The sequence below is a fragment of the Numenius arquata genome, chromosome 4 (genome assembly GCF_964106895.1).
Source record: "Numenius arquata chromosome 4, bNumArq3.hap1.1, whole genome shotgun sequence".
Lineage (NCBI taxonomy): Eukaryota > Metazoa > Chordata > Aves > Charadriiformes > Scolopacidae > Numenius > Numenius arquata.
Window position 1 is genome coordinate 22,938,595 of NC_133579.1, and position 13,819 is coordinate 22,952,413.

At 39.2% G+C, this 13,819-nt stretch overlaps 1 protein-coding gene across 1 annotated transcript in view; it reads right to left on the reverse strand.

Annotated features, from left to right (window-relative positions):
- Positions 1–4,527: 4,527 nt before the first annotated feature.
- The window catches only part of LAMA1 (laminin subunit alpha 1), a 111,108-nt gene continuing 101,816 nt past the window's right edge, over positions 4,528–13,819 (reverse strand). The window contains exons 57-63 of the mRNA XM_074146799.1: positions 13,354–13,466; positions 12,081–12,270; positions 9,963–10,121; positions 8,727–8,880; positions 7,979–8,112; positions 6,656–6,878; positions 4,528–5,068 (exon numbers count right to left, since the gene is read on the reverse strand). Of these exons, the coding sequence (XP_074002900.1) occupies positions 4,908–5,068; positions 6,656–6,878; positions 7,979–8,112; positions 8,727–8,880; positions 9,963–10,121; positions 12,081–12,270; positions 13,354–13,466 (1,134 nt within the window). The 3' untranslated portion in view covers positions 4,528–4,907. The remainder of the gene's footprint in view (positions 5,069–6,655; positions 6,879–7,978; positions 8,113–8,726; positions 8,881–9,962; positions 10,122–12,080; positions 12,271–13,353; positions 13,467–13,819) is intronic.

Consider the following 13,819-nt stretch of genomic DNA (forward strand, 5'->3'; position numbering starts at 1 on the left):
CCTTTCTGCTGAAAGTAAACCTGTACAGTGTGCATTACTGCAATATTTATGTCTCTCAGTCACTCCTCATGAGTACCTGATGCTGGGGGAGGGAGGGAGGCAGGAGGAAGAACTACTGTATAGACAGCTATACTGCTTTATGTATGTACCACTATATACATTACTACCTGTTTTCCAAAATCATCCGTCTGGATCCCATTACTGCGTGCAATTGTAGCACCACAAACCAGTTTCTCCTTCCTTCCTCTATCATGCACACAAGCTTCGGGAGACAAACGCTAGGTGAGAAGGGGTCTATTCCCCTGGATCTGCCTTTTACTTGATACTCTCAGATTTAAGTCTGTGTAATGCCATAATATGAGATATGTGTTAATGGTGCCATCAACTTTTTTGTTAAACATTATAGTTTCTTAATTTGTAGCCTAATTATTTTTTTTCTTTTGTTTATTTTAGCTTAAATATGTAAGCAACTGTTATACTATTCAGCTGCATTGAGAAAAGAGATCTTTGTCTGGATCTTGTATAATACAGCATGGAGAAGAAAAACAGCTTCCAATGAGCAGAGGGATTTAATACTCTTAACATTTAAACACGACGGCCTTCAAACTGCAGCCAAACTAGACCCAGTTGTGCTGGGGGTTTTACAAACACATAACAAATTGCAGCTCCTTTTACAGACGGCAGGCAGTCTGTGAAAACGCACAGGCTGACAAGAGCACAGGGGGCTGCAACTGCATTGGGAATCCAGCACAGCCAGCGTAGGACAGTACGTCTCGTTTGTAGCCAGTCACAAGGGCGAGCACCATTCTTCACCTAATCCCCTCGGTTTGGGCTATACTTTATAGAACTAGAGCCTGTTTGGTGAGTAGAGAAATGACAAGTCCCTGAAAAACAGCAAGTATTTTTTTTCATCTTTGTCTTGCGCAAAAAAATGGGAACCAATGCCTTCAACTGCGCTGCAGTGTCTCCATTATGGGAGGACGATATCGCACAAGGAATTCACCCACAGCCTGAGCAGTGGGGTTTGCTCCCGATCTGGATGCACAGACGAGGCAGAAGCTGATGCTCTGTTTACCAGGTAGCAATGTAAAAGCCTTCTGAACCAAGTCCTCCAGGGGAACATGAAGTACGCTGTCCTGCAGAGAACGCCTGCAACTGGCGATGCTCTGCTGAAGCTGTGCAGTGGAGATTTTCACATTCTAGGAATCCTGCTTCTGGGCCAAAGTTAATGGTGTTCTCCAGTAGTTATCTTTCATTGTTAGTGTTTAGTGAAAGATACCAACATTGAATCGGTAATTTTACCAGCAACCATAACGTCTACAGAGGGCAGACAATGTGTTTCTTCCTTATCTTCTGATAAAGATGATAAAATTTAGCAACATTATCTTTTCATTTTCTTTAAAACAGTGGAATTTTTTACTTTCCTTTTTTTTTTTTTTTATCTCCCCTTAACACTAATGAATGCATAGTTGCAGCCAGGAAAAGACCAGAACAGTTGTATTATACAATACGGTGCTTATTTTGACACCTATTTATTTTAAGTATATGAGAGAGAGTAAATCTGTTGTTTGTTCATAGGACTAAGCATAAACGTTTTGTCAGGTGCTTTGTTCCCGATTCCCTTTAGTTCCCTCTGTGGCAACGGACAACTCTTTCTACTATGCTGCCCTTCTCTCTTAGCTGTAAAAGCAAACTAGTACTGTCCTTATAAACGTGACACAGGAATTAGTTGAGTTAAATTCTGCTCTCAGATGCAGCCAGACCATCCCCTGGGCAGAACAGGAGTTATAAACATCCATCTAGGAAGGACAAACTCAGCAAAGGGATTTTATGTGGAAAGTGCTTTGAATATGAAGAGCATCATATAAATGCTAAGCATCATTGTATTTATAGCCAACGAAAGAGCTTTGATGACTATACAGAACGCCTGAGCATTAACTAAAGAATTTGGAATGTTGTAGCAAATGAGATGACTTTCTACCATACTTTCAGACAAATACGTTTACGTCCTCCGTCTTGCCCACTCACTTCAATCTGTGTTCTCAGTGGCCGTGCGAGGGAAAGTCCAGAGCACCCCTGTGCTCACCCGGTGCCTTGCTCAGCAGGTTCTGGACCCTGAAGGGAAGACTATATAAAATTTTTTTCTGAAACGGATCTCACTGTATTCTGCTCAGGATAGAAGGGGGTTTTGAAAGACTTTCACTTTTTACCACTTTGCAACTTAGGAAAGCCAAAGCCCATGTAATGAAACCCATCCTGTGAACACTTGTTTTATACTAAAATTGCCTATAACTTTACAAGACATGCATATTAGCAGATGAATTAGATTCTACGCCCAGTGCCCAGACTGCTACAGCATGGCCAAATACCTGCTGTCTCTGAACCAGAATGGCAAAATTCTTTTTTGATACAAATGGACCTAATGACCCATGTGTACTGTGGTTAATACTGTTACACATTAAGTTGTTTTGTGTTGTTGTGGTACACTAACTTGATTTAATATGCAAACTGAAAAATCTCTACGATATTTTTGAATATGAGGTTTCAACTTCAGGCCTTATATTTCAAACTGCTGGTGTAGGCACCTGGAATTTTGCTCCTTCTAACAGCAGCTGAAGTCAAAACCAAGTTATGATAGGTTTGTCACCTAACAAAAAGCAACACGTGGAAAGCTATGAATAAAAAAAGTAGTAGCAAGCAGGAAAACTTATTCAGCAAACTCCAAAGATGCCTCAAGCATTTATGTACTCCATGGTTCTACGAAGACAGCATTTTGCATATCAACACAGAGAGAGAGAGAGTATTGCAAGAAGCAGGTGGTTATTGGAAACAGACTGGAATGCTCTAACCTGTTTATGCAGCTGACGTCATTAGAATGTGTGCGTGTGTGCAAATGTGTCAGGGGCTATGTATAAAATTAACTACCTCACTCTGCGTTTTCCAGGAAAAATATTTTGGCTTAGAGGTTTAATACTCCAAAACTTTCTATTATTGATTTCACCTCTCTACTAGTCTTTTATATTGATAAAATATTTCTCCTTTAAATTTGGAAATTACAAAAAAAAAAAAAATTAAAAGACGTATTTCAGGATATGCATGCAGTTTTATCCAAACCGTGTTGCCTCAATTACTGCTTGTAATGTGGACCTTATGAGATCAGATCTTGGGGTTAATAGATAACAAATACAAACATACTGTGTTTCAGTTTTTACTTTTCAATGGCTTTCCATTAATGTCTGTCTTCTCTGGAAAATAATACGACGCCACTAATCAAAACGAAATGTTTATACGTACGTTTCTCTTACAATCCTCATTATGTTATGTTTTGTTGAAGTAAGCCCACGTAAGTGTATTTGTACAGCAGAATGTGACCATTGTATTGTATGTATGTCAAAAATAAAAACAATACCAACAAAGAAAGCTCTTCAAATCTAGACACGTGGTTTTCGGATAAAAGCAGGTGACAGAAATTGCAAAAAGTGGTGGATCTATCTAAAAAGCAACTCTGCTGTTACAGCATCTGAACAGCTACACAAAGGACCACATTCTGCCAGCCTTGGTCTAGTGGAGCAGTTCTTTGCTCCAGGAGCTCTTCTCTTGGACCACCTCAATGCAAGGTACAAAATGACACTGCTTGGAATCCTGCCTCATTGAAATCAATGACAAACTGCTTTGGGGTTTCATCTGAGCCAGTGTTTTTTAAACTAGTATGAAATACATAGAGCAAAACTGACTTTAGAGTGAATTGTAAAAATGTATAATAAAAGCCAATCAAAACCGTAAGGAGCAAAAAACCATACTGCTAGTTCAAAGAGGGAAAAGGAGATGGATGTGACTTGTAAAGAACCATGTTTATTGTAGATGCGTCTTCAAGTATGAGACATGTTTGTGACGGCTCAATGATCCAACCAGCTGATGAAAAGATGTCCTTACTTGAGTGAGATCGAGTGTTTGTCCCCTAAACCTGGCTGAAGTGTACCTACTGGAAGCCTCATTTTAGAAAGGGAGGCAGGTGCAGCAGGAAAAGGTAAAGACAGAGCTGCTGACTGGCCTGTGAATTAGGAATCACAGGGCACCAAAGGTGCTTCCCTGTGTCCTGTAAAAATACTGTTTTCGCAAGAAAGATGCATTAGTTCTCGTTGCCAAAACATATAGTTGTTCCCAAGCCAGACCCAAACCATTTCTTCACCAACAAAACATTTCATATGTGTCTCTGCGCTGTGGAGTTGCTGCTTGTCCTGCAGCTGATTACATGAAAGCATAAACAAGAACATAATCCTCCGAGACAATGTGGCTATGATGGGGGTCAGAAGCACTGGATATTAAGGCAGAAGGAAAAGGGATTGGAGCTACCACATAAAGTATATAAATAAGAAAATTCTATTCATTAGACTCTGAGACCTTCAAAATTATGCCTTTAGTCTCCTGCTCCCTCTGCTGGACTTTGTTCACTTGTACTTTTCACTTAGCTGTCTCTTCTTCTTCTAACTGAAAGGTATGGACAACAAAACTACAGGAAATAATACACAGTTTATTGTAGCTTTATTATGTGGTCCAAAATTATTACCTTTTTATAAAATGACCAACACACAATAAAATGAAATACTGTCACGTAATCAAAACAAAAACATACTGTAAACACTGATTAATAAAAATTCCCAAAAGAAAAATATTCATTTAATGCCATTAACTTTGTAGTAGAGGTATTTGTTGTTTAAAACCTTTTTGTTTAAATGCAGACATAGAGTTTCTGACTAAAAAAAAATAAATGACCTGAGTTGGGAAACAACCAGAAAATCAAAGAGATGCACGTTCTCACCAATTCTTCTTTTCATTACGAAATGAGAATGAAAAATAACAGATCAACAAAAAGAACCTCCCTCAGTCCAGACAGGCTTCGCTGCAGTTCAGTGCTCAGCCCCAGGGCAGGAATGAGGAAAGACTCCACGCAGGTCAAAAGCTCTGCTGAAGTCAAACAATTCTGCCTGTTGGCCCTTGGTCAAAACGAGGTTCCTCAAGCAGCCACGGAATGAGCTCTTGCTTGTGAGACAGTTTTGCTTCACATCAGCTGAAAAAAAGATGTGTAATATATAGAATCTATTTCCAGTGAACTGAACCAATACAATGATCCAGGTTATTATTCGATTGCTTCCTCTTCCTCCCAAACAAGAGAAAACCAACACCTGAGGAGCACCAAGTTCCATTCATGTTTGGATTGGATGATCTGGGACATGCCACCATGGACAGTCAATACTGCCTTCAAGAGTAAGCCATGCACTGGGATAACTTGTGCAGAGTTTGCACAAATAATTTGTCCCAGGGGACAAGGGGAGATAAGAGAGGAGAAAACCACTCTACACACTCTGGTGTCTTCCATGTTAAAGTTGAAAGTGGCAGAATCTGAAGCAACAGCTGAGCTGTACACAGTCATGGCCCCCACTGGCAAACCAAAACATAAGGTTGGTAGAGAGTCCAACTCTTTTTTACATACAACCTGAGAAAAAAATCATGCCAATTCTGCACTCAACTAAACCGAAGAATTTCTCTCTTCTCTATAAGCCCTAATCTTTACACTTGGAGCTCTGAAAGAACAGTTAGTATTACATTGCCCTATAAAAAAACAAAACAAAACAATTTGAGGAAGACCAAATACTAACCAAGATCTGGTCAATTAGCATTAATTCATTTTTCAAAAAGCACCAAAACCTTGTCCTACAGAAGGCTCTGTAACATTTCAAGCTATTATCCCTAAAGCTTTCCAAATATTTAAAAGCTGAGTTTGCCCTTCAGACCTCATCACTCTTGTTTTCACACAAATGTAAATATCTGAACTGATAAACTGTAACAGCTGCTTCAGAGACAAATGTACATGGGCATTTTAGGCTATCTTTAAAAGCGTAAGACATTCAAAACCATACGAAGCCTACTTATTTTCAGTACTGATGTCTTCATTAAAAAGTATGCCTGCAAAAAGGCCAAACTCATAATGTTAGAAAAACAATCTTAATGAATACGTTGTCTTGGCTCAAATTATCAACTGATGAGTTGCACAACCTAATCGAAAAGTAATTTGATTATACTTTTTTTGTGTTACTTTCTCTTTATATTACCATCGTAGAATGACTGGCAGACAGTTACTTCAGAAGGAAATATGCACAGAACAAGGGAAATATATGTTCATCTGCAGCAGCTTGACTTCTGCCTGCACAGCCCCTGACACAAAACATTTGCAAAAATAAAGTAGAAAAGATCACTATAGAAACCTTGCTTAGATCAATGTGAAAGAAAGCCTTGAAATGAATTTGACTGCAAGAGAATCACACCTAAACTTATACAGGCCGTGGTGTTTTGAAGCCTGAGAGAGACTGTGAAAGACTAACCACATGGAGGAAATCCTCAGAAACTAAGGAGCAGGTTTGTGTAGGAAAGTGATACGAGTTCAGTTGATCTTGCCAACACACTCAACAGCTAAATGCAGTCCTCCACAAAGAGAGTATACACAAATATTAATAGGCTGTGATCTCAGCAACAGTGTGGAAAATGGTAACTATGATTTATAACCCAATCATGAACTTCGTGAATCAGAGAGAGAGCACACTGTGTTAAGAGTCATTCAGAGAGGGAGAGAAGGGAAGAGAAATATTATTGTACCTACCAGGATAGCCTCCAACATAAATGGGATTGTTCGTATCTGCAGAGGTTGACTGGGTGTAGGGATTATCAGTTTGAACCAAATTCCCATCAATTATCAGTGAAATGCGATATTTGCTTTTGTTTGCTTGAAGCTTGTGCCATTTTCCATCACACAAACTATTTGTGCCTCTTGGTTCATATGTAGTTGTTATTCTGCCAGCTCCATTGTTGACATGGAATAAAACCTGTATAAACAGCCAGATGCCAATAAAGATATAAAGTAAGAACACATGAACTAATTTGCCTAAATAAAAGCACACAATCACACTGGTGCAGAGATTTCAGTTTTAATAAATGCTTGGTAATTATGCAAAGCTAGTGTTTACTTTGATGGATCGAGTGTGTCCTTATTGAAGTATCTTTAAAATCTAAAAGACTTAGATCTATTTATGCAATGGTCTGTTGGGTTAGCTTGGTATACTTCACTTGGGATTCCAATGTTTCTTACAAATAAAAATCAAGTAATCTTCTCACAGAAGTTGAGACTTCAGATCTAAAAGAAGATCCACTGTATTTAACTGAAGAGAAAGAGAATGAACTGAACGCACATGTCATTTCCAATACATGTATTGATTTATTTCATGTATTTATTTTTCAAAGCAGTACACATTTCCTCAACTCTGCGGTGAGGATTAATACATAAATATTAACTGAGAAAGTATGTCCCACAGAAACAGTGATATTTAACACTATGTCTAGCTAGGAAGTTTTGAATAAAAAATGAGCTATTCTGAGAAAAGGAAATACTTAAGAGCAATCAAGTATACATTTTTAATGCAGTAGATAAGTGGAGAACTATGTATTGATTGTTAAAAGGTTGATGAAGCATAATGGCCACTAGACGTAGAGAGTGAGTTAATTGCTCATGAACAATGAAGATTACAAAACAGTGTGCTTTGTACATGTTATAATATGTTTATCAAGGACAAGTGTAGCTCTATGGTAGAAAAAGTATTAAGCTACAGGAAAGGTATGTATTTGGGCAAACATACAAGGTATGTAGTCCAGGAGGTCACGGTGGCTACAGACTAACATATATTACACTAATTAAAGAGGCAAAAAGTTCCAGTGACTTCTGCTAATCTCACATTTTATCATATGCTGATGATGAGAAACCTTGAGACTGAAAGTCTATCCCATACTAGTTCTGTGGGGATTTCGTTCGGACATTTTGCTTCCATCACATGTCACTGCTGTCGATTTAGTGCTACCCAACTGTTCTATCCTCCCAGTTTTAAGTAAGCCTTGTGAAGTGAGGGCACTGGGCCAGCACAGGGCAGCCTACCTTGCCATTTACAATCTCCAGTCCAATGGCATCAACCTTAGCACTGCTGACCCCGAGGAGAACGCCATGCACTGTGGTCGTACGGAACTCCAGGGTGATGTTCACATCAGACCGGACTTTGTAACCTTCTCTGACTGAAAAAAAGTTATAAGCTTCTAACAGAAGACTTGTAACCCACAGTACAAAGTAGAATACATATATTGTCATTAAAAGGCCTAAGGCCTAAAAAGCTTGTTAATTACTCTGCTGGGTTAAGACCTTGTCTGGAAAGTAAGTTTTCCAAAGTCATAATTCACATTTTATACTGGAAAAGATAAGTTCCCAAATAAGTTTTCTTTCATTAATTCAGATTTAATACATTCTATCTCATTTCTAAGAAACAGTAAAGACCACATACTAATGTAATCCTTCACATTATTTCACAATTCCACTACACCTTTTGTCTCCATACCCTTAAACAGACATTAACATAATGAACATGGATATTCTTAGCTGAGAAAAGAGGTAGTTCATTTCTTTCCCAGTGCCAGAATCATTAGCTCTTTCATTTGTGGAAGATAGCCCTTTGCAGAAATGGCCACTTTTGGACATATGGAGTAAAGGGACTTGGCTAGAAATACATATGCAGGGCGTGCACTCTTTGTGTGGGGAATCATTAAATTACACGCAGCTCCCACAAGACCTAAAAAGAGTACAATTTCATTAACATTAATTCAGTAAGGTACTGCTTTCATTTAATGACACTTACCCAGAGCAGCAAAGCCACTCCCATCAAAGAAAGTACCGTCCTGCACTGTTACATAGCATTTATTCACAGCAAAGATAGAGACAGGGCTCTCGTTGTCCAGCTGCTTGCTGTTAATCGTCAGGCTACCAATGCAGGCAGGAATACTGTGAGTCACCTAGGCATGTTGAAATATAAGAGTTAATGTATAATACAAGCTGCTGCAGTGCTCTCTCAGTGATTGACCTGACGTTATTGTAAATAAAGAAGTCTCTGGACAAAAACGCAGCAGGGTATAAAATATTTAGATAATTACATTTCTATTTATTACATATATTTCTATAATGTCTTAGAGTCAAAATAAATATTGTTTAGAAACACAGCATGCACTATAACATATAGAAAGAATTGTACTTGCTTGAATGTGAGCAGGGATACGCCCAACTGTTAAAGACATTCCCAACATGCTTCAGCAAATTAACAAGTAAATCAACATTTTTGTATGACATTTTGAAAGTACAGACCACTAGAGTTCTATCCAGCAAAAAGATTCATTAGAATTTCTCACTATTGCTATTTTCAGCAATTGCAGATTCAACGTATTACAATATTTGCTATCCCCGTTATCCAATTAAAAAGCATGGGTGAAGAAAGTATGCCCAAGAATTGAGAAATATTGTTATCATTACTGGAATCCTCCCTGAGATAATGGGCTGCAGAAGGAGGAAGGTGACAAAAACCTGCCCTCTAAAAGTATGTGTAAAAAGCATGTTTTAATTTCAGACAGCAAAACTCAGCATTTCGGAGATATTTAAGGCAATATTATTATTATTATTATTACATTATATTAGTATTGTAATAATAATAATATTATTGCAATTATTATTAAGGCAATATTTGAATGCAATAGGACTTATGTCCCAAAATGTCTGAGATTCTAAGTCATATTTTTATATTACACTATGAAATACAGGTATTTATATTCCTTATCCATTTTTAACAGGGAGATTGACAGAAGAAAAAAAAAATTATTGAAGACTATTACTGAAACACAAGGATACAATTCTAGCTAGTCACTAAGCCATAGAAAGCTGAAAAGATTTATCTGGTAAAGGGTCATTACTTTCTTTGTTGTTTCTTTCCCTAAGTACTTCTTTTGCCCATCAGAAACAGGATACTGAATTAGATGGGTCTGATGCAGTACACTCATTCTAGTATTGCAAAATGTCAGAGACGCTCCATCACCCCAAACCTTCTTACATTTCCAAGATTCTTCGGCACATAGTCTAAGGGGAGTCCTCCCACATACAGCTTCCCCTCCACATCCAAAGTGCTACCATCTCCCAGAGCACTGACCACTACCAATTCCTGTCCGTCCACAATTATTGTACCTTTTCTTTTAACATATTCTGTCTTTATCTGGAAAAAAATGAGAGCATGCAAACATGAGTCAGTAAGTTCAATCAGTTCCTACTCATAATTTGCTATAGAAGCAAGCAAGACAATTTTTTTGTGGTCAGACTGCATTGACATACTGTACTGAGACATCCTCTTGAAATTCATTGTGAGGCTGAGGCCATTTCAGAATGCAACTGCGCAGCTAAACTGCTTCCTTGCTTCCCCAAGGACTCACCATGATTGCACGTTGTCCTGTGTAAGTTTTTCAGTGTCTTAACAATGATTATTTAAAACCACTAGTTTATTACCTTAGGATACGAGTACATGACTGAGTTTGAGGAGGAGAGTACTGCTGGTCTTCTGCAATTACTGTGCTGCCCACCAGCGGAGCCGTCTTAGCTCTCTGAAGTGCACACTCCTATGCTGTACTTTTATGATGGGCAGTGCTGAATTTGCTATGACCATAAAGCTTTCCAGCTCTGTCCACCTTGTTCGCTCATGCCCCTATGCCTGCCTTGCACTAAAGCAATCACTCACATGCAGATGGAGGGACTTTACTTGAAGTCAGCTAGCCATTTATTCTTCCCTGGTTACTTTTAGCCCCACTCAGAATCCTGACCAGGGTCAACAGGAGTTTTCATGAACATTTGGGCTGATAAGGGAATAAAGTGGCGGTGCAGCAGGGTGATATGAGCAGATAGCAGAGAATGAAAAGAAGCACTTCTTTTGGCAGCAATGCATATTAGCTTAAATTGATTGTAGAGCTACTGCAATAATCACTCCCAGCTGTGAAGTGGTATGACTCAGCCTTAATCTCTGAAAAAAGGTTCAAGCTCATGTTTTTATGTCCTGGGTAGTAAAGGCAGATCAGCTCTCATATGGAATCTGTTCATCTCTTAAAGTGGATAGTGAGAGTATGAGTATATTTAATTTTAAGCATGTAGCCATAAATCTTGGAGTGTTCTTCCTTTCAAGGTAGGCAGCAGAGCTCAACTGTGATATCTCTCTCTGACAGAAGTTCCCATTTGCTTTCTTTATGTTTTTGCGGTTTTTTCTTTTGCTGATTATATATGAAAAGCAAAAATAACACTCTGCTGATTCCCAAGGCACCTAGGAGAGGTGGCAGCATTGTGTCATCAATCGCTTTGTCCCACAGAAGCCAATTCCTGGAGTTAAGGCTTCACATATGGATAAGGGAAGGAAGCTTAGCAGGATGAGTATTGTCATCCTCACCTGCCTTAAGGAAAAGTAACGTGGTCAGATTTGCTTTTAAAACTCATGCAGGCATCACAACCATTTCTCATGAAGAAAGGCAGAGGCAGCAGCAGGTGGGTTGCTCAGAGGAGCAATGGAGGTTGACGCAGAGTCTCTGTAGAGAAGGCCCTGAATGCTATGTGATGTCTGAAAGCTGTAGCCATAATTTCTCCTCAAACTCTCCTCATGCCAAGTCCTCCTTCTCCAGCCTCCGTTAATTCCAAATGTCTACCTTTCTCATGTTGCATCAACCAAAGAAAGGGAAGAGAGTGTTTCCCTGTTAGCACTACCTGCTATGACATGCTCAGGTATTTAGCGATATGTGGGAGAAAGGAGAAACTGTGCATTCACAAATCTTTTTCACCGTGTCACACACTCAGTTGCAGGTTTTTGGTGACGTAGTGCATGGAAAGCTTTTTTCTATATGGAAAAAGTCAAAGTTTCTAGACCTCTCTGTTGGGTTCTTCTCTGGTGAAGATGACCATCATGACATAGTTCGTGATCTATTTTATGTCTAAATAGTCTGAGACATTTGACAGTAGTTGGATGCTGAAATTGGTGCATAAGTAACAAAATTTTTTAAAGGAAATAATTGAACACAAGTTATCTCAATGGTTTCATGATTGGGTTAAAACCTGTTTGCCTTTGCCACACAGAAAGTTTACAGACAAGGCAGGGAAAGACCACCCCGGTAACTCCAAGGAAGAGAAAATGGTGACTACCTACCATATGCCATTTTCCATCACTGATAACAGCAGGGTGAAAAGCTACCGCTTTTCCTTTTCCTAGATCAAATGAGAAATAGAGTTGTCCCCCATGAAGCTGTAGGGCTGCATAATCAACCTGGTTCTCATGAGCCATGTAGTAAATCAGGCCACTGGAGGCAAAGGTTCTGAGATTCAGCTGGACAGAAAGTCTAGACAATAAAAATTCAGTGTTACTGAAAAATATTTCTTCTGCATTGATAAATAGCTTTTCTGGAGGCAGAGCACAGCCTCAACCAATTATTATGAAAGGAAATTTATTATTACAAAGGTCACAAAAGTAGAATTTGCATTGATTCTGAGAAAGCATGACCTATGATGTATTTCATAACAGAAATCAGCGCTGTACCTGTCAGAGACAGAAAAAGTGCTTGTCAGAGTGAGCTGGGCTTTAAGAGGAACAAGCTCAGCTGTTTGTGACTGCACGCTTGCCTACTGCCCCAAGAAAGGGACAAATTCCAGGATAATGTGATGACATCCATTAGTATTAGCCAGGCTTTCTGGGATATAATGGGGAGACTGAGAACAGAGGGTGGTTTAAAAGGTAAAGGAGCTGATTGAGCCATTTATTACGGAGACACTAAGTTCAGACTACATAGCATCGATTCTCTGCAATGTCCTTATGTTCAGGAGTTGAACAGAGGGGCTAGAGGGAAAAAAAGCTCTTTTCTCAATGCCTGCAGAGGCTGAGTTGAAAGAAGCTTATGCAAGTGGCTTGCAGGCTGTGTTTTGGGGACCTTGTTGGTAGCCTCTCAAACAAATAAGAGTGGCAGAGAGGCTATCACATGTTAAATCGCAACAGAATGATTCTTCTCAGTAGTCTTAGCTCCTTCAGTGACCTGGGGCACTAAGCAGACATGGAAGGTGCAATTGTTCCAGAGGGTGAGATGTTACCTGAATCAGTCAAAGGAGCAGGGAGGGACCAGCTGAGCTCTGTATTCAGAGAACAGAAATCAAAACATTTACAGAAGGTACAGCGGGGCTTTTAATTCTGAGGGGAAAGAATGCAGAACTCTGACCATGAGTTAAACTCGTGACCACAAACCTGGGAAAGACACATTAACTACTTTGCAGCAGTCATGATACCTTCTTCCATGAGGAACGCACAGACACCTGAAGCAAGGGCCATGTTCAAAGCTGATAATGTGATGATCATTCATGAAAACCAACATTACACTTCTTGTAGCTCAGTATGAGATAACACACTGTGCACGTGTGATTCAGGATATACTCACTTCTTCCTGACAGTAGACTGATTGAAGAGCAGTGTCAAGTGGCTGCCTTTGGCAAGTCCAAACTGATGGGCACCTTGAACATGATCAGGTAGCTCATCTTTTGCACAAACTACCTGCTAATGAAAGGACTTTATTAAGAAGAATAGTACCAGGTGCTGACCAGCAAGGGCTGAATGGCAACGTGCCTATGAAGAACTTTATATGGAGCAAAACTGAGCTGCTTGATAACCACAAAATATACAGCAACATCAATTAGCTAAACCCCCAGTCATTTTGAGCTATCATTTAGGCTCAAAAAGAACTAGTTCTAACGATTAAGCTGTATCTCATGGACAGCACTGTTTTTTCTACTGAGAAATGTTTGTAGTTTGAGTAGAATTGATTCACCATTTGTCTTAATTAATAGCCCTTTTGATAAAAAACGCTGAAAGACAGTACCATTTCAGTGTGAAAATCTTATAGATCT